The 26774-nt window shown below is 54.2% G+C and overlaps 1 protein-coding gene across 2 annotated transcripts; it reads right to left on the reverse strand.

The window, feature by feature from the left end:
- Positions 1 to 1141: 1141 nt before the first annotated feature.
- TMEM8B (transmembrane protein 8B) lies at positions 1142 to 25684 on the reverse strand. Of its 2 annotated transcripts, XM_083702681.1 has the most exons (13): positions 25589 to 25684; positions 19723 to 19912; positions 16221 to 16428; positions 14930 to 15063; positions 13627 to 13898; positions 12260 to 12612; positions 10040 to 10136; positions 9743 to 9866; positions 8672 to 8814; positions 6823 to 7001; positions 4045 to 4191; positions 2391 to 2507; positions 1145 to 1611 (listed from the first exon to the last, which is right to left on the reverse strand). In XM_083702681.1, exons 1-13 carry the CDS (start codon positions 25662 to 25664, stop codon positions 1267 to 1269), a joined length of 2385 nt encoding a protein of 794 aa, XP_083558807.1. In that variant the 5' UTR covers positions 25665 to 25684; the 3' UTR covers positions 1145 to 1266. The 2 variants fall into 2 exon arrangements, with proteins under 2 accessions (XP_083558808.1, XP_083558807.1); XM_083702682.1 differs by lacking the exons at positions 16221 to 16428; positions 25589 to 25684 and having other exon boundaries at positions 1142 to 1611; positions 19723 to 19813.
- Between the last annotated feature and the right edge of the window lie 1090 nt (positions 25685 to 26774).

The raw sequence follows: 26774 nt of genomic DNA on the forward strand, positions 1-26774 counted from the left end.
AGAATGAACTCCTCCCTCCTGAAGGCTCCCTGGGCACAGTTTGGGTCTTTCTGAAGGCAGCCAGGCTGAGCTGGAGAGTAGCCCATAATGCCCTGTGCCTCCTGGTGAGCCCAGGGAGGAGTGGCTGGGCAGCAGGCGGGCAAGGGTCCTTAGCAAGCTGGACGGTCCCACCCTGCCCCTCTGACTGAGCCAGCTCTGACTGGTACATTTCCAATGCCCGCCTAGCCAGACGCACAGGCGCTGACCTCCCGTGAGAAGGCGAAGGGGGCAAACCAAGTCATCTGGGGGAAAGTAGTCGTGAGGAAAGACACAAGAAACACCCTCAAAGCAAGCGCTGGCCCTACACCAGAGTGGCACTCAGGGGCAGCGAGTGTCATGCCCTCCCACTCCCTGCCAGTGGCCAAGGATGAGGGGAGCTGGGCACCTGGAAGCAGGGGGGGCCTGTCTCATTCTGCCACCTGAGGCAGCAGGGGAACATGCCGCCTTCTGCTCCCCATGCCCTGCCCAACCAACCGCTTCTGCCACCTGAACATGTAGAGGAGGAGGGCCTTCCCCAAAGCCTTGCTGCTTGTCTGCTCCTGTTCTGGCAGTGGTGGAAGCAGCAGCGTGGGCAGGGAGCTGCCTCTGGTCCTTCTGCCACCCGAGGAGGCTGCTTCACCTGCCTCATGAGTGGGCCGGTTCCATTGGAGAGACACCCCTTTGGCCACCCCCAGACAGGCTGCCCTCTCCTCCTTGTGGGGCAATCTGTGCCCAAAGGGCAGTATGGGCCCCACCCACAAGCCCTGGTGCATTCAGGAGCCCCAGAGGCAGCCTTGCCCCACTCCTGTTTGGGGTTGCTTTGCCCCCTCGAGTCCTGGTGCTGGGGAGCTCAGCACACAACTGTCCCCCCCCCCAATTCTCTTTCTGTGCCCTTCTTGCCCTGCTCTGGGCCTGTCCAGGATTATAGGTCCATTGGCACCGCTGGCATATCAGATGGTCTTTCCAGCAGCCCTGGAGCCAACAAGGGGATGACTCAGCTCCTTGTCATGGATCGTGGTGGTTCTGCAGCCGCAACTCCTCCTCCTTTCCTGCCATGGCCCTGCAGGCAGCTGGGTGGGCATCCCATGGAGGAACCTTGGAATGTTACTGGTGAGGTGGGTCTGGGCGCAAGCGTCCCGGCAGGTGGGCATGTCTCTGGCCATGGGGCCCCGGGAGAGGGACGCTTGCCCGCCTGCCCGCAGCCCCCACCTGCCTGCCTGCCCCCCTCCCCAGGCAGAACGGCCCCCATCAGCTGGTGCAGACGCTGGTGACGGAGGCCCCCGCCCCAGGGTCCACTAGGCCCAGCTCCTCCTGCTCGTTGATGCACAGCTGGTAGCCGCAGCCTTTCCGGCGAGGGAGGGGGCCGGCCAGGCCGGGGGACTCGGGTTTGGCCTGGGGGGGCAGCAGGAAGCCCACGCTGCCGGCGATGAGCATGTGCCAGATGCTGTGGATGTAGAAGTAGTTCTCCTCCGTCTCCACAAAGGCGTAGAGCAGCACCGCCGAGGCCGCGATCAGCGCTCCGGGCAGCAGGTAGAAGGTCCAGCGCTGCCACGTGGGAGGGTAGCAGTGCCTCCGGCGGATGCTCCGTGCCGTCTGCGGAGGAAGGAGAGGGGCGTCAGGACCAGTTCCCTAGGTCCCATACAAATAGGTTCTTTATTCATGGAAACAAAGGAGAGACGGACAAGATTTCAGGGGCCATAACCCCAGATATGTAAGCCAGCCAGAAATCTTTGCCACGAAACAAATGAAATGCCGTGAAAATCCCTGAAACAAGAAGTAATCGACTATAGAGTTAAACTAAATAACAAAAATCAAGAAGTTTAAGGAAAAAATTAACCTAAAATTGAACAAAGACTTAACAAGATGCCGGCTTCAAAACTCGTTTCACTGAACTAATCAGTTTCCTCAGAAGGAAATAAAGAAATCATAAACCTTAAATGATTTTAAACAAACTCAAGAGCAGGGCTGAAATGCTTCCCCGAGTTTCCAAAAAGGGTATGAAAACCTCAATGACAAGTTTTAGACATAGTCCTATTTAAGAGAGCTAAGCAGTAGTAATAAGAAATTGAGGACTCGGCTGTGAAAACTCTAGTATTGCCTTTACAAAAAGGTTTTTTTAAAAAAAAACTTACAAAGGAAGACGAGATAAGCTGTTTTGGATTTTAAACAAACTCAAAAACAGGGCTGAAATGCTCCTGACTGCTGCTATAGTCAATTACTTCTCGTTTCAGGGATTTTCATGGCATTTCATTTGTTTTGTGTAATTTCTTGGTTCCGTGACTGTCTTTTTCCCACTAGAAATCTTTGCCAAGCTGCCGCACCTGCCCCCAGCCCTTCTGGCAAGAGGGCGAGCCAGCCGTGTCCCTACTCACCCAGGCGACGGCCATGATCCCTAAGGCAAAGAGGCTGGGGCCCAGGAGGTTCCAGAGCCCGTGTCGATCCAGCTGCAAGGCCATGGAGAGCAGCATGGCGCCCAGAAGGTACAGCACCTGCCCAGGGGAGAAAGTGGGGGGCTGTGTGAGTGGGGCGGAGGAACCCTTTGGTGTGGATGCTGAAGATGCACAGGTAGTGAAAGGGTTAAAACCATGTTGGCGGGGGGGGGGGGGCGAGAGGTCTTCCAAAGATGTGGGGAGGAATGTCCTGAGCTGGATTCTTCCTGTGTGCCTGAGAAGTTGCTTTTTGCTCTATTCAATTACAGTAGTGCCTTGGTATTCAAACGCCTTGGTTCTCAAACACCAAAACCCCAGAAGTAAGTGTTCCAGTTTTCTAACGTTTTTTTGGAAGCCAGACGTCCGATGTGGCTGTCGGCTATTGTTTCCAGGGCGCCTGCACCAATCAGAAGCTGCACCTTGGTTTTCAAACATTTTGGAAGTCAAACAGACCTCCGGAACATATTAAGTTTGGCACTTTTTTTTTTTGCTATTTATTTTGCGTTTTTGTTTTTGAGGCTTTTTCGGTTAATTTGTTTTTGCGACTGTGTGGAACCCAGTTCAGCTACTGACTGATGGATTGTGTAACTGTGGAAATTGATAAAAGCCTCCCATCCAAACAATGACTATCATCAGTACAGGTAAGGGGGAGGAGTACTGTATTTTTCTATGTATAAGACGCCCCCCTGTAAGACGCCCTGGCTGCCTCCTCTCCTCTCCTGGTGAGGCTTGTAGGATGTGAAACACAAGAGCAGTCAAGTACAACATTCCTAGAGTGAACATGTTTACACATGGGGAGGAATGTTTGTCCAGCCAGCAGGTCAACTTCCTATTTCCTTCTGGGCTGGGACAGACTTCCTCTGCATGTGACTAGAGGTGGGCGTGGCCTCACCTGTGCAGGTAACAACAAAAGCACAGGGCAGGGTAGCCCTCTCTCTCTCTGTGATTACATGCATTGAAGAAGCAACATCTGCTTAGCCAAAGATGCCCTCTTTGCCAAGAGAGGACAAAGGGACTGTCTTCTTATGAGATAGTTTCCAGGTGTATGTTACTTTTCTAAGTCTGCCTTCTGGGATCCTACTGTAAACAGAATGATGCGTGAGTAAACCTTTTTATACTTTTATAGAAGACTGTGTCGTGTCTTATCTTTTATGAGGGAATAAGGGGAAAATACCAGAACAGTTCTTATAGAGGCTTTAGCAAGCCTGAGCAAACGCATCCGCTGCAAGTTTAAAAAGGGGAATGTTACTCTGCTAAATTGTGAACTTGTTAACACAAGTTGGAAAGGCTGTAATCAAACAATATATCCTCTCCTGCATCCCTGAACATTCCCACAAGGCTTCCCCCCTTCTTCCAAGGAAGTCCCCACCCCCCAGCCACATAAGTGGCCCCACTGGTCCTGTCACAAACACCTGTGACTCACTGTGGGCATCCTGCATGGCACTGGCCTCGCAAGGAAGCTCTTCCCCATCCTTCTTGCCAAGCTTGTTGCAGATCATAGAATTGTAGAGTTGAAGGGACCCCAAGAGTCATCTAGTCCAACCCCCATAATGGCGGAATCACAGCTAGTGACTCCCCACACCTTTGGTCACCTCACCTGCTTAATGACCATCTGGAGGCGGGCCATGGCAATGACGGTGACCCAGACGGACATGAGGGACCCCAAGAAGTCGCAGAATTGCAGCACGTCGTAGTCCATGATGCAGAAGACCACGATGCCCGGCTGGTCACAGGCGTGGTAGAACTGGAGGGACAGAAGAGGGAAGGGGCACCGGAAGCTGACTTTTGTCACACAAAAGCTCTGAGGGACTTTCAGGTGGCACACGGCGTCTTTGCTGTTCTCGCTGCACGCGATGCCCTGACCAGGTCTGCACTGGCGCTGACTGAGCAGGATGAGCAGAGGCGGGGGCGGGGGGTTGGGCAGTGTGGGAAGCGCAAGGGAAATGCCAGCTCCCCATGTGAGAGCGAGGAAAGTGTCTGGGAAGCAGCTGAACACGAAGCAAGCTGCGAGGGCCCAACAAGAAGGCTGGAATGCTCTTCTCTCGTTGCTTTGAAAATGAGGCTGCAGAGCTGAAAGGCATCCCAGGGACAGAATTAGCTGTTGGTGAGGTTGGCAGTGCCAAGGCTGCAGGCCCAGGGAGGGCATTGCATTAGCAGAAGAGGCAGCAGGCCCTGGCATTGCACTGCTCAGCTCAGGTGCCAGGGAACTTGCCCCGCTGAAGCAAGAGGGCTATGGAGCCGTGAAGGCTGTTAAAACCAGGAATGGGAGGGTCACTTAAACAACTCCCCCCAAAACCCAAGTCCCCACCACAGCCTCTAACTAAGGCCAGGACAATGACCAATGGACAGAAAATCAGTCCATAAAATGGCAGTAATAAGCAGATACCATGTATTGTCCTCTTGACAATCCAATATAGAATCAAATAATCGCCAAAATTCAACGGCTTGACCCATTTCCTTGGTTCCAAGGGCAAATGACTCCTCTGGAAGAGGGGAATCCAGGGCTCCTCTGCCTCCATAATCCCGTAAGTATAAGGTCACATCCTCCTTCCCCTCCACAAGGTGTGAACTTAGCCTCAAAATAGGAGGCAGGAGGCGAGGCGATCAAGACAGAAACCCACCAGGATGGTGGACTGCATCCTGATGCTTCCGAAGGAGACAGGCAGGAAAGCCTTGCAGCCAGAGAGATGTGTAAAAACTTTTATTGTTCTTTAGGAAAGAGGGTAGTTAAAAGGTGTTGGGAATTGGAGTTATTGACAGGGGTGGGGGATGGGCTCACGTTTCTACATGCCAAACATCCTACTCTGTGACATATTTGTGATGTATCAGTCCTTCCTCACTCCCAGAATCCGGGCAACCAAAAGTCCCTTCGTGGTCGCTATCTGTTGTAAACAAAATCTGCCCTTTCCCCCTTATGAGCCCATATAGAGTCCTTAAGTGGGTTCTCTCTTGGTAGGAGAAAATGACAGAGGCCAGCCAGAGAATATTGAGAAGCAAAGCAGCTAGTAAGCCTGATTAAACTGTTGCAACAGGGTCCTCGCTCACCACACGCAGGAGGAGGAGGAACCCAGAACCATGGCGCCCAAGGCCTTATATAGACATTTTAAATTCCCTGCCCTGGAGCTCAAGACCACCCCTCAATACATCACACATACATCACAGAAGGGGTTAGCCCAAGACCACTCCCCAGATACATCATACCTACATCACAGAAAAGGCGGTCTACAACAGAAATTTGAGTGGTGTTGTTTTTCCTGTCTGGCAGGTTTTTCTGATAATGCCTTATCTGATTGCCTGGTGATTACCCACTTCCTGAGACAATGGGAAAGTTCCCTCACCCCCTCCCTCCTTGCAGTCAAAATGGCTTCAGGAAGGTCTTCCTGTGCTGCTCCAGACATTGGTACATTTATGAACATTTATTATACATATATGACCTTAAAATTCTTATACCACAATGATGCTAGTTACAGATAGGTAGCCGTGTTGGTCTGCCATAGTCAACAAAAAAAATTCCTTCCAGTAGCACCTTAAAGACCAACTAAGTTAGTTCTTGGTATGAGCTTTTGTGTGCATGCACACTTCTTCAGATACACATGCACACGAAAGCTCATACCAAGAACTAACTTAGTTGGTCTTTAAGGTGCTACTGGAAGGATTTTTTTTTGTTTTCACAATGATGCTGTTGAAGAATGTATTATGGGAAATGGGGAGAGGTCTTAAAAGTTCACGCAACCCCCTGCTCAGGGTTCTTGCTCCATGTGTGTGTGAACCTGCTGCAACAAATAAAGATCCGGTCTACTGACTGCTGTTTGCTTCTTTACTAGGCAGGATATTTCTCCTTTTGCTGACCAGGAGAGACCCGTGGGGACTGGCACCCCAACAAGCTGGGCAGTGGAGCAAACCTGCACCCAGACGTTTCCCTTAACAAGGTGCACAGGAGCTGAGCTGCGCTTTACCCCCAGTGTAACTGCTGCGGTTTTGCTTCATTTTAACTTGGCTGCAGACTCCTTTTGAACCTGACTGATTTCTGGACCTGCAGGGCTAGACCCTGGTGACGTTGGGAAACCCCTTTTGCGAGGGTACCCCAAGTTTTATTGCTCTTTAACGCGTTGGGGCTCGGTGTCGTGCAGTCAGTGGCCTGGGGGACTAGGCTGGTCCCCTCAATGTTCCCAGTAAACTAGAGTATTAAGGCCTAGCGCCTCCTTCCCAAAACCCAGGAATCTTCTGCTCGGCTTTCGGGCAGGAGGTGCAATCCTCTGCCGCCTCTGGGCCTACCTGTTCCCCTACGACCAGTTTCACTGCATGCCGCTGTTGGGGCTCCTGGCAAGACCTCTTGGGCCTGGACCGACCATCCCTCCTGCCTCCTGCCACTCACCGTGGAGAAGAACATGGTGAAGATGTAGACAGCAGCCTCCAGGATGTAGTTGCTCCGGACAGCGATCACCACCGGAGGCACAAACATGAGGTTGCTGAGGCAGAGAAGGAGGGTGGAGAGGAGCTGGAAGCCGTAGGAGAAGGCGGCTGTGTTGTCGGTGCAGCCCCAGCCGCTCCAGCCTGAGAGAGAGAGAGAGAGAGAGAGAGAGAGAGAGAGAGAGAGAGAGAGAGGAGTCAGGGCTGGCAGCCACAGGGGGGACCCAGAACAAGAGATGCTGCCGTTAGGAATTGTTCTTAGGTAAATAAGGTAAATAAGGTATACTATTCATTTCAGCAAATCGTAGATTTCAACAGAAGTACAGTGGTACCTTGGGTTAAGTACTTAATTCGTTCTGGAGGTCCATTCTTAACCTGAAGCTGTTCTAACCTGAAGCACCACTTTAGCTAATGGGGCCTCCCGCTGCCGCTGCACCGCCAGAGCACAATTTCTGTTCTCATCCTGAAGCAAAGTTCTTAACCTGAAGAACCTTAGCACTATTTCTGGCTTAGTGGAGTGTGTAACCTGAAGCGTCTGTAACCCGAGGTACCTCTGTAACTCATAAAGTTCAACAAACGAGCAAAGCAGAAGACCCAGTGGATCAGATCATTCCATAGCTGTCAAGCGTCCCTTACTTGGTGGGACAGTCCCTTATCCCAGCGCCATGTCCTGCTGCTGTCCCTTATTGATGAGGCTTCGTTTGGCTGCTAGCTGGGCTTTCTGCCTTTGGCTCAGAGGGGCTCAGAAGTTGAACATACCTGTGCCTGGAAAATCCCTTATTTTGGCTGCTGATCCTTTATTTTCGAGGCTGCTGGTCCCTTATTTTCAAATCTGTAAGTTGACAGCTGTGGATCATTCTCTAGTCAGTTCATGCATAAGGTCCATCTGTGCAATAGTGTCTGGGCTTCATCAGTAGGTAAAGCTCATATGTGATATTACAGGATGGTGAAACAAGGCTAATATTCTGGAAATCCTTGTCTTAGACTCTGTGAAAGGATTCTGTAACAACCTTTTATGTGGATTGTTTGGAACTTATGGAATAGACACTATTACACAGATGGACCTTATGCATGAACTGACTAGAGAATGATCTGATCCACTGGGTCTTCTGCTTTGTTCATTTGTTTACATTATGAGTTACTGCCGTTGAAATTTACAATTTGATGAAATGAATAAAGGTAAAGGGACCCCTGACCATTAGGTCCAGTCGTCGACGACTCTGGGGTTGCAGCGCTCATCTCGCTTTACTGGCCGAGGGAGCCGGCGTAATGCTTCTGGGTCATGTGGCCAGCAGGACTAAGACGCTTCTGGAGAACCAGAGCAGCGCATGAAAACACTGTTTACCTTCTCACAGGAGCGGTACCTATTGATCTACTTGCACTTTGAGGTGCTTTCGAACTGCTAGGTTGGCAGGAGCGGAGACTGAGCAATGGGAGCTCACCCCGTCATTGCGGGGATTTGAACTGCCGACCTTTTGATCGGCAAGTCCTAGGTTCTGTGGTTTAGAGCACAGTGCCACTCAAGTCCCTGATGAAATGAATAGTATACCTTATTTACCTAAGAACACAGCCGGTTACGTCTCGTGTGTTTATTGAGTGTGCTTTACGTGACCACAGGTTTGTTTGTTGTTGTTTTGCCATTAGGGATTGAGCCTGGGACCTTCCACTGAGCTGTGGCCCCTTCTCCTCCTCCTGGGTTCTGGGGACCGGGCAGAGCAGGGCAGCTGAGAGGACGGCGGCATCGCTTGGCCTCCCTGGGGTCGCAGGTGGGCCAGGCTCCCCGCTCTGCAACCCAGACTCCTGGAGCAACTCACCTGCTTTGCACTCGCAGGCCGCGTACAGATAGTTGTTGGTGCGCAGGAGCTTGCACTGGCCGTAGGGGCCGCAGTCGTTAATGCAGGGGGACAGGTAAGTGCGCAGGTAGACCTCGGCCGTCACGTTGCCACAGGGCTCCAGCCTGGCAGGGGGAGAAGGAAGGCGGCTGAGGACGGGGCAAGGGATCAGGGGCACTGCAGGGTGCCTGTGGGAAGGGGCCTGACAGGGAGGGAGGCAGTGTGGTGTAGGGGTTAGAGAGAACAGGGTTCAAATCCCCACTGGGTGCCTTTGGAGCCAGGCGCTGCCTCTCCGCCTAAGCTACCTCACCAGCTTGTTGTGTGAGGATTTAATGATGAGTGGGAGGGGCACTTTGCAGGGGGTTGGACTTGATGACCCTCTGGGTCCCCCCCAGCTCTACAATTTTATACGCCCTTTGAGGCCCCTGGAGAAAAAAAGATGAAATGTTTTGTAATGTGAAATTATGATGTTGATTTATAAATAAGAATGTGATTTCTTAAGGTGATTATAGATAAAGAAGTGATTATGGGAATGCAAAAGATATGTTATAGGCTACAGGGATGTCAGAAAGAGCGGTAGAAGGAAGTCCAGGCTCACTTTGAGCAAATAAGATGATGTGAATTAAAATGTAATATGGGAAAATTCAATAAAAATTATGTTAAAAAAAAGAGATGGACTATAAATGCAACAAACAAGCAAATGGAAGAAAGCCTTTGCAGAAGAAAAGGGGGGGGCAAAAGTGTTGAAAGAACCCTCCCCCTTTCTCCGGGCCCTTCCACTCCGCCCCCTAGACAAGGGTCAGGTCTTATTCGTCTTGCAGGTGTCGACTCCAAGCCCAGTGGGGTGCAGTGGGGCACGTCTGCTTGTGATGACAGCAAACGCACACCCAGATCCCACTGGGGTGGGGGCAGAAGTGGCTTCAGAAGTGGCATTAAGCCCCCCCCCCCATGTGTGTCCCTGGAAGGAACCCCCCCCCCCCCGTTCCAGCCAGCCCCTGCTGGAAAAGAAGGAGCCTTGGGGGGAGTCATCGTCCCTCCTGCTGGCAGCCTCACCCACGGTCGGCGGCACAGAGCATGCGCAGACTCAGGTACCAGCTCCCAGTCTGGGGGTACGGGATCCGCAAGCGGGTCAGGGGGGCCGTGGCGTTGATGGACAGGAGGTACCCTGCCAGCAGCTCTGCCAAGGGAGAGGAAAGCAGCAGGTGAGCCCCAAGGGTGGCCCAGAACGTCACCCACTGGCCACCCACCCACCTCCCCCGCCTGGCAGGGGCTGCTCACCTTCACTCTGCAGGGAGGGCAGCCCTGGCAAGCCACGGGGCTGAGGGGAGGTTAACCTGGCCTGAGCCTTACCTGTCTCGCAGGTGACTGAGGAGTTCTCTTCGGACGCCAACGGGACCTCGTGATTCAGGCAGGCAAAAACGGTGGCGTTCTCTCCTCGCAGAGAGGACTGTGGAAAGAGACGGCAGCCTCTGGTCTTACTGAGTTGTCAAATGCGCCCTTGGGCTACTAGCCACCTGGGCTAGTAGATGTTATAAGAAAAACTACTCCTTTTCCCTTATGGGTACTCAAGAGCCCGTACAGAGTCTTTATTAAGTGTTGTAACAGGGTCCCCCACTCCCCCCACGCAGGGAGGGAGGAGAGGAACCCAGAACATTGATGTGCAAGCTCTTATAGAGACTTTTGAGATTGCCCACCCTGTAGCTCAAGACCACCCCCCAAAACACCATTCATACATCACAGAAAAAGGTGGTCTCCAGCAGAAATTGGAGAGTGTTGCTTCTCTCCTGTCTGCCAGGATACCTGAGAAGGCCTTATCTGATTGCCTTTTCTGGGTAGCCTGGCCATTCCTTCCAGGTGGTAAATACTTAGTCCCTAATTCTCTTGTGCATATTGAGAGTGTGCTCCGCTTCACAGATACTTGCCAGACTGTATTTACAGGGAGCTGTAAGCCCCTACAGTCCAAAGACCACTGGAAAGCTTTCCCCCCTTTCCTTCCTCCTTGCAGAGAAATAGTTGAGGTCCATTTGGGAGAGTCAAAATGGCTTCAGGATTGCTCTCCTGTACTATTTCAGACACGTGGTTTATATATTTATGTATGAGTTTGCCTCGTACATTTATGAACATTTAATTTTTATATATAAGTCCTTAGAATTCCTATAACAAAGCCACCAAGAGCCCTCCCCTCCGCCATGGATTTGTCTCATATATATATATATGAAACGTTCATAACTCCATATATAAACCACACATCTGAAGCAGCACAGGAAAACAGCCCTGAAACCATTTTGACTCCCAAACTGACCAAATGTTTTCTCTGCAAGGTCGAAGGAAAATGGAAAAGCCTCCCCATTGTCTTCCCCTTCACAAATCCTTTCTTAAGGGCACATTTAAGATATGAATAGGGTGTGAGCCTGACCTGGCTCAGGAACTAAGTATTTATCATTACAAAAGACTGGTCAGGCTCCCCAGGGTATCCAATCAAGTAATCATTAACAGGTAACTTGCCAGACAGGAGATAAACAATGCACTCAGATTTCTGTTGTAGACCGCCTTTTCCGTGATGTAGGTATGATGTTTCTGGGGGTGGTCTTGGACTCCAAGGCGGGCAATTTAAAATGTCTATATAAGGGTGGGCACACCTGGGTTCTGGGAGAAAAGCAATGACAAACCTAGACAGCATCTTAAAAAGCAGAGACATCACCTTGCCAACAAAGGTTCGTATAGTTAAAGCTATGGTTTTCCCAGTAGTGATGTATGGAAGTGAGAGCTGGACCATAAAGAAGGCTGATCGCCGAAGAATGGATGCTTTTGAATTCTGGTGCTGGAGGAGACTCTTGAAAGTCCCATGGACTGCAAGAAGATCCAACCTCTCCATTCTGAAGGAAATCAGCCCTGAGTGCTCACTGGAAGGACAGATCCTGAAGCTGAGGCTCCAAGACTTTGGCCACCTCATGAAAACAGAAGACTCCCTGGAAAAGACCGTGATGTTGGGAAAGATGGAGGGCCCAAGGAGAAGGGGACGACAGAGGACGAGATGGTGGGACAGTGTTCTCAAAGCTACAAACATGAGTCTGACCAAACTGCGGGAGGCAGTGGAAGACAGGAGGGCCTGGCTGCTCTGGTCCAGGGGGTCACGAATGACTAAACGACTAAACAATAACAACAACAACACCTGGGTTCTGGGTCCCCTCCTTCTCCTGAGTGTGAAGGGGGCATCCTGTTGCAACAGTTCAATAAAGATCAGGCTTACGAGCTGCTTTGCTTCTCAATATTCTCTGGTTGGCCTCTGTTATTTTCTCCAAGTCATGGAGAACCTACAAAGGACTCTGTAAGGGCTCTTGTGTTCCCCATAAGGGAATAAGGGCAGATTTTTGTTTATTACAAAGCCATTGGGGTTGGGGCCATGGCGGGGAGCAAATTCCATGTTCAGCCTCAGCACCCCACCCTCCTGCTGGGGCCCCACAGGCCTGAGCTGCCTGCTCCCCATTAGCCGCTTCCTTGCCAGCGCTTCCCTTGCCCCTGCCCACTCTGAGGTCCCACAATACGAGCCCCCCCCCCCCGGAGACTCACCACATTCAGCCTGAGCTCCAGGTTGAGGGCTCCTCCGCTGTCCAGGATGGGCAGGAGGTTGATGGCAAAGATGGCCGGCCGGTCGGGGGGCACCGAGACGTTGGGGCCAAAGAAGATGTAGAAGTGGACGGAGAAGGTGTCCAGCTCATTGCGCAGGGTGGGGCGGATGGGGCGGCAGCACTCGCTGGCCGCTGGCCCCGGGCTGGGCACTGGGCGCTGGGTGCTGTTGAGCACAGAGGGGGGCAGGACCTCCGCCAGGGGCAGCCCCCCCATGGAGCCAAAGGAGTGGGGCATGTTCAGGCTGGAGCCCGGCAGCTGGAAGAGGGCGCGAACCAGGCCAGTCCGAGAGCAGTCTGGGGGGGGGGAGGAGCAGAAGAGGGGCAGGTCAGGGGACAGGTCTGGCAGGGCCCCCTCACCCCCACCAAGTCTGTCTGTCTGTCTGTCCCCTCCCTTGGCTCCCAGACCTCCCAGGCGCTGAACCCACGCTGGGCAAGGGCCTGGAACCCTCCCCCCTAGCCTTGCACCGCTTGGAGATTGTGGTGATGTGTAATGGTATTATTTTAATGTAATAATAATATTATAATAATTTATAATTTATACCCGCCCATCTGCAGTCAAACCAGCAATCCATGTTTTGCTAGACAGGCGCATGATAGGAGCTGAAGCTCACGGAGTTTTTCTGTAAGTTTGCAAGAGGAACTGCGTGAGAGAGACTCCCACTTGCCCTGACAGGCACAGAGCTACTGTATAGATATTCTCCTTACCTGCCAGGTCTCCTCCTCGCCTCTTCACCACCAAGCCAGAAATGTGAGGACATCTGCTAAGTCTGAGTTCCAGTTCAAGCCAGACTTAAGGATGCCTTGTACCATTGTAAGCCTGTCTGAGCAAAGCTGCGATATCTGAGTATTCTGATTACAGGTAGGTAGCCGTGTTGGTTTGCGAAACAAAATAAAATAATTAAAATAAAATTAAACAATTCTTTCCAGTAGCACCTTAGAGACCAACGAAGTTAGTTATTGGCATGAAGAAGTGTTCATGCACACGATAGCTCATGCCAATAACTAACTTCGTTGGTCTCTAAGGTGCTACTGGAAGGAATTATTATTATTATTATTATTATTTTAATTATTTTATTTTGTTTTGAATATTCTGAGTAAATGTTATTTGCACCCTCCAGGGCAGTCCTCCTCCTCACCCACCCTGATTCTTCCTTAGCTGAGGTTTGAAGGAGCCTCTCTGTACCTTGCCTTGTTCCTCATCCACTTGCAGATTCCCAGGAGGCCTTTGTAGACCCCCCCCCGCCTGCTCTGCCCCTCCTGTTCCAGTTCCTCCCACCCCTCAGCCACCCAGCCCAGCCCCTCGCTCACCCTTCAGCTGCACCACCAGCTGGAAGTTGACATTGGTGGCCACTCCCAGGTACTTCTCCACCAGGATGTAGTACCAGTTCTGCCAGAAGGGGAGGTCCAGGGCCAGGCGGCAGGTGGGGCGCCCCCGGCAGTCCACGGCGGTGGAGTTGTGCAGGGGGGGCGCCTTGCCGCGCACTTTTAGCCACAGCGGGCAGCCCTCCCCGCTCTGGTTGGCACCGTGGCAGTTCCTGAGCTGCACCAGCACCCGGGACGTGTAGCTTGGGATGAAGACCCTGGAGAAGGCATGTGGAGGAGAGGTTGGTTGCTTGGTTGGTTGGTTCGTTGGTCCAAGGATCTAAAGGGCTCCCACCCTTCCCGCCAGCCCTGCCTCTCCCTTCAGAGAGAAGCAAAGCGCCTTTGAGCCCCAGGACTCATTGCTGGGGGGGAGGGGGGCTCTGAGCCAGGAGGAGCTCATCCCAGGCTGCCTGCAGGGGGCCAGCCCTACCAGGAGGCCATGTGAGGTGGCTGCCTCAGGTGACGGATGCAGAGAGGCAAGAACAGACTGCTGGGTGTGCACCACGGGCTGGTTACGCCAGCCTTCGGTGCAGGAAGCTGCTGGCCCACTCCCAGGGAGGAAGGCAGAGTCAAGGGCCAGTCTGGCCAGAATGATGGGGGGGGGGGCATTTCTCATTGCCATGTGTCTGGCACTGGCCCCCTCCTGCTGGGCAAGGAAAAGGGGGGTTTGGGGAAGAACTAGGGGGCAACTCAGGAGACCCTCGGCTTTTCTTTAGGGATGCAGTTCCAGTCCTTGAGACTGCAAAGTGTTGAGTGTTGGGGGGGCAGGATTACTGGGGGGGGGCACCTCAGGACCCTGCATCACCCCTTCCTGTTTGCCATGTGGACTTCCAAGGAAAGGCAAGGTTGAATCCAGCAGGAAGGCTGGGACCTGCATTAATTGATTATGAGAATCAAGCAAGTCTTCCTGTAGGTGTCCCACAGCATGATTAATTATGCAAATGAGGTCACTCTTCATGCAGATGCACCTCTAGCATTATTCATTATGCAAATGGGGTCACTCTTTGTCTATATGACCCCCTAGCATTATTAATTATGCAAATTAAGTCACTCTTCCCATAGGTGTCCCTCTGGCATTATTAACTATGCAAAGGAGCTTATTCTTCCCATAGGTGCCCCTTTAGCGTGATTAATTATGCAAATCAAGTCGCTCTTCCCCTGGGGACCCTGCTAGCATTTTCCCTCCTCCTCCCTACAAGCAGGGGCAGGGCATCTGGGGGGGGCGGCACTGTCTCCTTTGCGCACTCACTTGTACAGCAGGGAGCGGTTGTGGGGGGAGAGGACGTGCTCTGTCACATAGCCGGGGTACAGCACCCCAATCCCCACCAGGCGCTGGACGATGAGCTGGGGCTGGAAGAGGTACTGGCAGTCCTCAGCGAGGCCCTGTTGGTGGGGGGGGGACACGGTTAGAAGGGGGACCCCCAGCACCCTCAGTCGGGCGAGTGGCCCAGATTCACCACCAGAACTTTCAGGAGGACTCCCCCCCCACCCCCCAGGTGCCAGGATGACACCAAGCTGGCAGCCAGGTGCCCCACCCCCAGCAAGCTATAGACTGCCCAATCACAGCAGCACAGCATTCCCGCCCCACCCCCCAAGCCTGGTGATCAGCTGTGATTCCTGGGGCTGGACTAGATGACCCTTTGTTCCTCTTCCAACTTTTCTACTATTCTGGTGGTCTGCAAAGAGGGCAAGCAGGGCCGTGCCCTGGCAAGCCCCTTCCCCCATCACCCTCTGGGCCCCACTTCAGATTTCCACAGGGCTGCACCAATTGCCCCTCTCCCTAAACCTCCTGTGCTAATAATAATAATAATAATAATAATAATAATAATAATAATAATAATAATAATTTATTATTTATACCCTGCCCATCTGACTAGGTTTCCCCAGCCACTCTGGGCTGCTGCCAGCAAAATATAAAAATACAATGAAATATAGAAATACAGTAAGTGGGTAGGTGGAAGCCCTATGCCTAAGACGTTGGGTACTTGGTTGTAGGGGGCTGGCTTAGAGCTGGGGCTGCAGGCAAGGAGCAGCCAAAGAGGGGGCTGGAGGTTGTGAGTGGGGCTGGGCTGCTGGCATTCATCCCGAAGAGTCGAGCCACGATGAGCTGCCTTGCAGTGGGCCAGATTCCCTTGGGAGCTCATGGGCGCTCCTTCCTTGGAGGTTTTCAAGCCGAGGTTGGACGGCCGTCTGTCAGGGATGCTTTAGTTGAGATGCCTGCATCCAGGGGGGTTGGACTAGATGACCCCTCGGTGTCCCTTCCAGCTCTATGAGACTACCTGTCCTCACAGCCCAGGGCTTTTCACCTTGACTGCTTGCCACATCTCACTGCTTCAGGTCTTCCCCAGCCCTAGTCAAGAGACTCCCTTAACCGAAGGAAAAGCCTTAATAAAATCTATTTAACAAATACGAATAAAGGAGTCAGCCTCGCCTAGGGCCGGCCCACCCATGAGGCAAGGTGAGGCAGCCACCTAGGTCAGGAAATTCTGTGGTCCTTTCCCATCCCCAGGCCTCAGACCTTCCCCGAGCGGCTTCCTCACCTTGACGGAGATCTTGCCCTGCTCTTTGGGCAGGTGGGCAGCCAGGAACCAGTCCCCAGGCAGGGGGCTGGTGATGTTGAAGACGCCCGTGGTCCTGTTGGGCAGGGTCCAGGTGAGCGTGAGGGCAAAGGAGCCTGGCACAGCCGTATCCCGGGGGAAGTGGGTGCGCAGAGGGTTGATGACAGGGGGCGCCCCAGAGCGGAAGTACCTGCCAAGGAAAGAAGGGGAAGGTGAGCAGCAGAGCCTGTGTGTGTGTGTGTGTGTGTGTGTGTGTGTGTGAGAGAGAGAGAGAGAGAGAGAGAGAGAGAGAGAGAGAGAAGTCAGGGGAATTCGGGGGGGGGGGGAATGGAGAAAACAGGGGGTAGGCGGGTGTCTTTATTGATATATTCCATCCTGTGCCCAGGCCAGCAAGCTACAAAACAGCAACAGCAACACATTCAAAGCTCAAATGAGGGGTGATGGAGTCATAGACTCCCAGAATCATAGAGCTGGAAGGGACCCTGAGGATCATCTAGTCCAACCCCTGCAAGGCAGGAAGATGCAGCTGTCCCATACGGGGATTGAACCTGCAACCTTGGCGTTCCTAAACCTCTCTTTTGAGTTGGGGAAATCTATCCCCAGTGTAGCCCGAGCAGATTCCTGTCCAGCCTCTCTCTTTTGGGGGGGGGGGGCTCCCAGGACAGAGTCTCCAAGCCGGCCATGGCCCCCTTGACAGCCCTCCCTAAGGCCAATCTAGTCTGAGGGAAGTACAGTCCACCTTCCTCTCCTCCTTTCCTTCCCAGAAACAGATGCTGGCCTGTTTGCCATCCCATCAACACCTCCAGCCAAGCTTCAGGCCATCAGGGCTGCTGGGGGCAAAGAGAGTGTTTGGGTGCATTCATGCTCCCCCATGCCTGGAATAGTCTGGGAAATGTTGCGGAAGCTCACTCCTCTCTCTGTCCCATCTCCTTCAACACTGGGGGGCTGCAGAACCTCTGCTGCAGGTTTGCCTGACAGGCGATGCCAGAAGTGTGACGGGGGGCCACCCTGTGATCCCCCCCATTGCCATGCATCAATCTCCCTTGCCCCCCCCCCAGCCTGACCTGGCTTCCCCCACCGTGAGCCCCTGCGGGTGGGAGGAGTGGGACCCTCCTGCCAGAGAGGGGCTCTGGTTTCTTCTCCCCCAGGCTTGCTGGGGACTTGGCAGGAAGTGATTTTCCAGCCTCTTTCCCCATTTTCTCCTGCGAGGAAGCAGATGGCGACGGGAGGGGTAGGGGAGAGCTCTGGTTGCCTTGGAGAAGCAACCATCGCTTCTTCCTTCCCCTTATTCTTTTGAAATTTCATTTCAGTGCCGGGTTATTAATATTGATCTTCAGCGTCGTGGTCTGTGTGTTTGTGTGTGTGTGTGTTTGCGTGTTTGTGCTCACGTCTCTGTGTGTGCGGCTTGGAAGGGAAGGAGCAGGAAGATGACTCATGCGGAAGACGGTTCCCTATCTGGAAATCTCAGGAAACATTCCAGGCAACAGATGGTCCACTTGGCCAATGCCTCTTCCACCCTCTGAGGCTGGCCAGAGATGCCCACCAGAGCCACCTCTTTGGGGGAAGCCATGACCACCGAAGAGGCCCAAGGGTGCTTCAGGTCTATGGGGTGGTGCCCAGGTCCTTCCCCCTGCCCCCTGCTGCACAGACCTGGTGAGACAACTGGGACTTCTCCTCAACAGAAATCGCCTTGCCATAGCTATCCATAATATCCATAGATTCTGGTATATAGGACGACTTGTTAACCCCAGAAAAGAGGTTAAAAAGTCGGGGGTCGTCTTATAAACTGGGTATGGCTACAGTGGGTGGCACGCTCCGCTCCACGCTGGGAGGAAGCTGCCTGGCGATGCTAAGCCGGCTTCACAGGGCGACCTCCTCCCGGCGCAGAGCCCACCGCCCGCTGCCGCTGCCCAGCGAAGCTGCCGAAGCGTATAAGATGACCCCCCAAATTGTCTAATACACCCAGTCGCCTAATATGCCGGAATCTACAGCACCATATTTTTCGCTCCATAAGACGCACTTTTCCCCTCCTAAAAAGTAATGGGAAATGTGTGTGCCTCTTATGGAGCGAATGCAGGTGGGAGGCTCTGCTCAGCGCTCCCTTTAAAGAGCCACATGGAGCGTGGCTCTTGCTGGCTTTTCCCGGAGGAGGGCAGCCCATCAGTCCCTTCTCCCTCCTCGGGGAAAAGCCCCCAAGAGCCACACCCACACTCCGCACAGCTCTTCAAAGGGAGCGCTGAGCACAGCCTGTGTGTGGCTCTTGCTGGATTTTCCCTGAGGTGGGAAAGGGGACAGTCGGGCTGCCCTTCGTCCCTTTCCCACCTCATGGGGAAAAGCCAGCAAGAGCCGCACACAGGCTCAGCTCTGCTCTTTAAAGGGAGTGCTGAGCAAATTCAGAATATTTTTTTCTTGTTTTCCTCATCTAAAAACTAGGTACCGTACGTCTCATGGTCGGGTGCGTCTTACAGAGCAAAAAATACGGTAGATCACTGCAATGCATTATACAAAGGGCTGCTTTGAAGTCTTCCCAGAAACTTCCATAAGCCCAGAATCCTCATGGGCAGCTTGAAGGCTCCAGGTCCTTCTTCAGGCTCAATCACCTTTCAGTCCATAGCTTGGCCTGGGGCCCCCTCAAGGATTCTGTCACTATTTGTGCATTAAGAGCCTCATCAGATACGTTTCTCCAGGTGCCTCCACCATCAGAGATGAGGGCAGCCTTCCCCAGGCAGATGCCCCCACCAGGTGTCATCCGCTGCGTTTGACATGCCTTTGCCATTTCGAAGTTTGATGTGTGCCTCTTAAATATTGTAAACTGCTTTGAGACTCGAGGTGAAAGGCTGCTTCGATTTTATGTTTCAATAAAATGAAATGAGCAATAATTTGGACTACACAGAGAAGAGTTTGGATTTGATATCCCACTTTATCACTACCCGAAGAAGTCTCAAAGCGGCTCACATTCTCCTTTCCCTTCCTCCCCCACAACAAACACTCTGTGAAGTGAGAGGGGCTGAGAGACTTCAGAGAAGTGTGACTAGCCCAAGGTCACCCAGCAGCTGCATGTGGAGGAGCGGAGACGTGAACCTGGTTCCCCAGATTACGAGTCCACCGCTCTTAACCACTACACCACACTGGCTCTCACTACACCACAGAGTACAAGGTTCCCTCGCATACCCCAAGAGATCAAGAAGCACTTGGCTGTCCATCTGACCTCAGGAGGGATGGCGTTGCAGGACAGGCCTGGCTAGCAGATTTCAGGCTCATGAACCCTCTCCAACCTCACTGCAACATAGACACCACAGGAGGATGCAAAAGGAAGAGGTGACACCCAGCTCTTTCTCCTGGAAGCAGCCGGGACCCTGTCCCAAACCCAGCACTGCCCACTCTGGGGAAGCTGTGGGCACGGGGGGGGGGGGGCAGAAGTCTGTGCAGCCAGGAGGCTGAGGTCCCTCCCTCCCTCCTTGCCCCACCTTGTCCCCTGACTCACACAGTGATGCTTCGGTCTGGGCACTGGTCCCCAAAGGTGCCCCCCTGCTCTTTGAAGGTGATGAGGTTCCAGACGGCCACCACCGTGTCCTCTGGGATGCGGAAATGGAAGAGCTCGATGCTGGTGAAGGAGCGGAAGGGGTTCAGCTTGCGGGGGGTCCGGGTGAAATAATCGGTGACAAAGAGACCACCTGAGAGAGAGGAGAGGAGAGAAGTGGCAACACTGGATCAGCATTGGGCTACTGAACACCTCCTCAGAGTAGCCCTTCCTTCCCCCACCCGTCTGCACAGAGCACTCAAAATCCCATGCTCGCTAGGTGAGCAAAGGATTAAGATACATGGAGTTTCCTGCACAGTCCCAGGCACTCTTGTGAGGTCACTTCCTCTGCTTGCCCAGGTGGGAAGGGAAACAACAGGAATATCACTTCCTGCCACCTGAGGATCAGCGCCACAGGGAGAGGATACGGGGCCTGGGCACAGACACCATCTGTGATCTAAACCAGGCATAGGCAAACTCCGGCCCTACAGATGTTTGGGACAACAATTCCCATCATCCCTAGCTAACAGGACCAGTGGTCAGGGATGATGGGAATTGTAGTCCCAAACTTCTGGAGGGCCAGAGTTTGCCAATGCCTGATAAACCATATATTTTGTCATCTAGAAATCTGTTTTGCCTGACTTATTTCACTGCTATTTTCAGCTTGATTCACAACTGCAACTTTATGTGATTCAGCAATATTTTTATATTCTTACATTGCAGACTTCTGTGTTGTTACTTTGTTCAGAGGGATAATTGTAGAAAGTGACATAGCTTTGTCCCACGTTTCCGTGTTAGCGCTGCAAAGGGTGGTATATTTTTAACTCTGTTAAACCAGACTCTAATCTTGCTCAAGTGAGTAAGCAGAAGGATAATTAATAAATAATATATCTTATTATACTTTCCAAATCCATCCCAACAATTCTCCCCCTTTATGTTGCAAGGCCCTGTCCACGTGGCCAAGCCCCTCTCCAGACATCTCTCACGGGGCAGTCAGTCAGTGAGCCCCACACGTTAGCTTTTCCAGCCCTGCCAGGAATTAGGCCCGTTGATCCAGCCCCTGCCCTACGCCCCTGTCTAGGTCAACCCCAAATGGCAGACCAAAGCTAGAAATGAGAATCTCTCTCACCCCCAACCCAGGAGGGGATCAATACCCAACCTTGTCCTTCCCAGCTGCTGCCCCTCCCACCACACCCCTTGTGCACCTGTGTGAGACGCAGCCATGAGCATGCTGGAGGGGGGGGGCAACGCCTCACTCCCCACCCAAATCTGTCCTCTTCCTTGGCAGATTAACAGATCTCCTTCCAGCTGAGAGAGAGAGGAGACTTTGAGGTCCTCCTAGGGGTTGGCCAGGCTGGTTCCCACCAAGGGCCCAGGTCCAGGGGAGGGCGCAAAAACTGCACCTCTCCACTCTGGCTCCTCTGGCGAGGGTGCAAGGCAACTTAGGGGCCCCTCTGCATTTAGGGTGCGGCATTGACATAAGACTCAAACACTGTTTAGCGTAGGGAGACTTTCCTTCCGCAGTCCTCAGAGCAGAGAGCCTTCCGTCAAGCTCCTGCTCTGGCCAGCCACAAACAGCCTCCACAGATCACCTGTTGCCTAACCGGTGGGCATTGCCTGGCGCTCCCTGCTCCGGCACCGTAGGAGCAGCCCAGATTCACTCATTTCCAGCAGGAGGAGGAACAAGCAAGAAATCGCCAGGCCATCCTGTGCAGAGCAGCGAGATTTCTCTCCTACTCTGCAGAGGATGGAAAAAACACGCTCCAGCTTCAGAAGTGAGAGAAGGCAGCAGCTGACAGAGAGAGGCGCCCCTGCCATGGCTGGTGTGTGGGAAGAGAGGAGCAGCATGGCTCTGGAGTGGCTGCCTTTGTTGTGCAGAAGACGGATGGGCACCTGCTCTGCTTCTCTCTGCAAGTGGGCAGCAAGGAAGGGGGAGGCCAAGACTGGCAGCTTTGCCTATGTGGCATTAGCAGCCCCAAGGAGCCCCTAAGAAGGAATAGAGAGCCTGCTGCCTCTGACCAAGGGCCCAGCTGGTCCAGCATCCTCTTCTCACAGGGGCTAACCAGGTGCCTGGAGGAAAGCAGCCAGCAGGAGCACAAGAGCAACTCTCCCCTCCTGCAGTTGCGGGTCCAGGCGCTGAACCCTGTCTGTGGCGCCTGCCCCTTTACCCCAGATGATGAGACAAGAGACCAGAGTAGGGGTTCAAATTGGCCACAACTTGATTGAGCTTCAGAAGTGGGAAATGCAGCACAGGCCTTGGCAGGAAACCCTGGCTGAGGATATGCAGGCAGATGAGGTCCAGTGAGAGGGGACTGCAAAGCGCAAACCTACGCAGCATGCCCTCCCGCTGTCCTTGTCCCGGGAGTTTGACCTACATGCTGCCACTCAAGCAAGTGGGTGGCACCTGCCCAGGTGAGCCCCGCTGGGTGCTGCAAACCCTGCCCGCCTGTGGGGAAGGGAGGGTGGAAATTCCCAGCAACTGAGATTGGGGAGCATTGCTGCCTCTGACTGTGGAGAAGAGAGCGGAGCCATCCTGGCTAGGAGTTCCTGACATCCCGTGACTTCATGAATTTGTGTAATCCTGTTTTAAAGCCATCCAGGTTGGCAGCCTCATGGGCGAGTGAGTTCCACACTTTAACCCTCTGCTGCATGAAAAAGGACTTTCTTTTATCTGCCCTGCATAGACTGATTCTCTCTCTCCAACATATGAGAGTGCAGCTGCCTACAGTTCCTTGACCTTCCGTGACCAGGGGAGCATTTGGAATTGTTGTGGCCTTCACAGCAGTGTCTTAACACACCATGTGTGGCCTATAACCATCCTGGCCAACAGTGTGGCTGCTTCACTCTGAACCAGCCAGAGTTTCTGAACACTCTTCCAAGACAGATCTTTGGGGATTGCATTCCAGTAGTCCAAGCAAGATGTAACTAAGGAATGTCTCCATCTGGCCAGATCTGATGTCTACGCAAAAGCACTCCTGGCCACTGCTGGAGTCAGGGCTCAGTCAGGGTGTTCCCCCAAATGGCCAGCAACCCACTCCTTGACCAGATGAGCCCCTCCTCCCTGTCCTTTCTTTTCTCCTGGCCAGGACCTGGCTGTCTTGCCTAGACTGAACCTGAGGTGCCTCCCCCTCCCCAAGTCTATTCCCAACATCAGGTGCTGATTCAAAACTTGGTCCAAATTCCTTCAATTTAGATGGAAAGGAGGGGGAGAGTAAGCTTAGTGTCATCTGCAGACTGGCGAAACTGAACCCGAAAACCCAAAGCAACCTCACCTGTTGCCACCTTTCTCCCCTCCCCCCCATGAGTTTTGAACCTCCATCTGCACCAGCCAGCAGACTCAACAGAAAAGAACTAGTTACAGGCAGGTAGCTGTGTTGGTCTGCCGTAGTGGAAACAAAATAAAAAAATTCCTTCCAGTAGCACCTTAGAGACCATCTAAGTTTGTTATTGGTATGAGCTTTCTTGTGCATGCACACTTCTTCAGATGCACATGAAAGCTCATACCAATAACAAACTTAGATGGTCTCTAAGGTGCTACTGGAAGGAATTTTTTTATTTTGTTTCGACTACGGCAGACCTACCTGTAACTAGAACTTTGGAAGGCACCACACTGAGCCGCATGAAGAGAAAAGAACTGTGCAAGTTTTGGTCCAAGGCAGCAGGAGGCTTGAGGCTGGGCATGGCTGCCTCAGTTCAATGGCCAAGGGGTGTGCCAATTCCCAGCAGCCGCTTCCGCAGGTAGGGCTGGGCAAACCCTAGAGAGTCACTGCCAGGCAGTGCCAACAGCACTGAGCTAGCTAGACCGAGGGCCTGGCTTGGCAGCTTCCTAGCCACCCCCTCCCTTCTCTGTGAAGCACCATGTACCTCGGTGACTTTATATAACAAAGAAGTGAGCCTGGAGCCCCTTTGCAATGGCATTGCATCTGACTCTAGCGGCCTCTCCTGAGACCATCTGCTGCCTTTAGGATACCCAGATTTGGGGAAAGGAGATCACAGGATGGCTTCTGAACTCCCTCACAGCCACGATGCTGGCCATCCCTTTCTTCCCCCTGGCATTTGCTGGGCAAAGGCACACTTCACCTTCTAGCTGAGAGCGAGCGAGAGAGCGGCGACGTGCGCATTCCAAGTCTCCAGAGAAGACAAAGAGGAGATGCCTTAATGAGGGCGATCCCCTCCCAGCCTGCAGGCGAGCGGCCTTAATGGGAAATCCCAGCAGGAGCTGCCCAGACTCCGGAGCTTCCCGGGGGCGCGGAGGAGGCAGCCCAGCCGGGGGCTTTGCAGGAGCCCCCCCCCCCCCCCCCCGCCCAGGCACGTCCTTGGCGAGGCGTGTTGGGAAGCGCATGCATGTAAACAGAGGAGGAGGCTCCAGCTGGATGCCACTGCCCGGGGAGCGCGGTGCTTCCCTCCGAACAAAGCCCGCGCTTCGCGCAGGGCCCAGGCTGTAAATCAGGCTAAGTGCCGTCAGCCTCCGCCATAAAAGACTTTTTTGTAAGTTCAAGGGAGCACATATAATATTCTGCCAGCCATTTCCCTCTCCATGAAAATGATCTCATTATTCTTGCTGAAAGCCATCAATTACCAGGTAATTAAATGTCCTGGGATGTTAGTGACAGTATCACTAAATCTACGCCCGGAGTTATGAAGCCCAGCAAGCCACGGACGCCGCCGGCTCCAGAGAACGATCGGCGGGCAAGACCCAGGCAGGAGGGTGTCCATTAAAAATGGCAAATGTGCTTTCCCCCCCCCCGCGCATGACCTCCTATTTAACAAGGGAGGGGAGTAAGACCGGGCGGGGAGAGTGGGAACTGGGCCAGCGAAAGCAGCGGAGGCGGCAGTTCCCCAGCTGGGAGCCAGGAGAGGAATAGGCAATGAGAGCGCCGGGGGAGAGCCCTCGTGGTTTATTTAACCAGCAACGTAATGACGGATAATTTATTCCCGTAATTGAATTTAGACGGAGAGGACAGGAAGGGGCCACCGAGGCTACAGACAAAGGGGACTCTGTGCGCGGGGGAGAGAGAAGCGACGGTACTGAGAGGCGGCTCGGAGGAGGACAAGGCGCTTGCCTGTCAATCTTTTCCCGAAGCCCACCTGGTCCGTGCGACTCGCACATCAGGCCAAAGGGAAGCTTAAGCCCCCTCCCTTCTTCCCGACCCGTGGAGGGTCTTTGCATCGCTCCCCTCACTGTAATGTCCTCAGGGCAGAGACCTGGCGCGCGCGCGCGCATCTGCCTACTTGTTTTACTCTGGAAAACAACATTATTATTCATTAAATTTCATCCGAAGATCACAGGGCGGTTTACAGCATAAAACGCGAACTGCTGGTAACCAGTTTACAATTCAGAGGGAGGGGGGACACCTCCGAGGCTTCCCTGCACGATTATTTCAAAGCCCTTTGGGGTTGTTGTTTTTTAGGAGAGGGGCGTAAATCCTTAGCGGTCGGAAAGTGGCGAGCAACTCCCCAGAGAACTACCGGGTAGAGGGCAAACGGGGCCGGTCGGGCAGGCTGTGGCGACCCTCTCCCCGCCTGCCGGCCGGCCGGCCTCCCCTCCCCCAGCCAGCTGGAAGGCAGCTCCAGCTCCGGCTCCCGGCCGCCCCCTCCCTCCCTCCCTCCCTTTCAGCACCAGGGCGGGGGACAGCACCCCGGGCCTCCCAGCAGCGGCCTCTCTTTCAGCACCACGCCGCTCGGACAGCTCCCGGCCGCCGCGCCCGTTTCTCTTCCCGCGGGGGAGGCGGCCGCGCCGAGCTGGTCCCGAGCCTCCCCCGCTGCACGCGCGTTTCGGGGGGGGGGCGCCCTCCCTCCCTCCCTCCAGGACTCTCCCCTCCACACTCACCGGCCGGACGTCCCAAGCTGAGCCAGGCGAGCAGCTGGAGCAGCAGCTGGAGCCGCCCGAGAGCCGCGCGGCCCATGCTGCGCCCGGAGCCGAGCCGAGCCGAGCCGCCACCGCCTCCCCGCCCGCCTGTACGCTGGGCTGCCGCGCTCCAGCAACAGCAGCAGCAGCAGCCATGACGTCAGGCTCAGCTGCCGCCCGGCGCCTCCGCGCGTCTCCCATTGGCCCAGCGCACGAGGCTGCCTGGGGAGGCCACGGCCCATTGGCCGCCGGAGCTGCCCGTCACTCGCCGCTCTGCAGCGCCGGCCGCCTCCGGACCAGAGACCGGCCAGATGCTGGAGGAGGAGGAGGGCGCCTGGCGGAGCTGCCCGGCTGGGGGAAGTTCGGGGGGGGGGGCGTTCCGAGTGCCTTCATAGAGCAAGGGAGAGGCTCTGAGAGGGCCCTGGGGGTGAGCCGCCAAGCCCTCCTTCCCCCTGCCCCAGAGTCGGGGTCTGCTGGGCCCACCGGGGAGTCTGGGCTTCCCCACCATCTTCCAGCTCCACAGAAGGAGCAGGAGGGCATTCCCTCCGTGGACTGGGTCGCTACCCCAAAACCAGAGTGTCCTGCCCAAGCAGAGGATGAACGTTGAAGGAGGGGGGGGAATGGTTGGCCCGGCCCCCGCAAAACAAGTTGACTGATTCCTCCCCGCCCCCCACGCGAGACAATTGCAGGGGAATCTGTGGAGCTTGACGCACAGACACCCCCTCCACGCACGTCAATTCCACGCTTTCGCTTCCCTGCTTCCAGCTCGGCATGAGGCACCTGAATTCCCAGACTCGCGGGGATGACTTAAGCAGCTGCACAGCCCCGTCTGGGTGTGACCCCCGAGGGAGCATTGCCTCACTTGGCCGGCTGAGACACCGGCAGCTGCAGAGACCTGGCAGGGAGGAGCGGGGTCCCGAGTCAGCCCAGTCCTTGGGGCCGAGAGGCAGAGGCAGGGCTGGGGTCGAGCACGCGACTGGCCACGGCAGGCGCGCGGAGTTCCTCCGTGCATGGTTTCTCCCTGCGCGCCCCCTCCACGCTCCCGAAAGAAACACGCACGCGAACAAAAGTAACTTGTGAAGCATCCTTTGGCCTGGGTACCATCCTGCTCAAGTAGCCGAAAAGGGTGTTTGGAAGGAAAGCCTGCAGGATCCATAGCCCATCTGGT

This window comes from Podarcis gaigeae, assembly GCF_964106915.1.
Source record: "Podarcis gaigeae genome assembly, chromosome: 11".
Classification (NCBI taxonomy): domain Eukaryota; kingdom Metazoa; phylum Chordata; class Lepidosauria; order Squamata; family Lacertidae; genus Podarcis; species Podarcis gaigeae.

Bases quoted from the DNA above. Each gene is read 5' to 3' on its own strand.
- TMEM8B (XM_083702681.1), bottom strand. From the start codon at position 25,664: ATGGGCCGCGCGGCTCTCGGGCGGCTCCAGCTGCTGCTCCAGCTGCTC. The intron at 7,002-8,671 runs GTGAGTTGCTCC...TCTCTCTCTCAG, and splicing joins GGCCTGCGAGTGCAAAGCAG to GCTGGAGCGGCTGGGGCTGC. The intron at 4,192-6,822 runs GTGAGTGGCAGG...CTGTCCCTCCAG, and splicing joins TCACCATGTTCTTCTCCACG to TTCTACCACGCCTGTGACCA.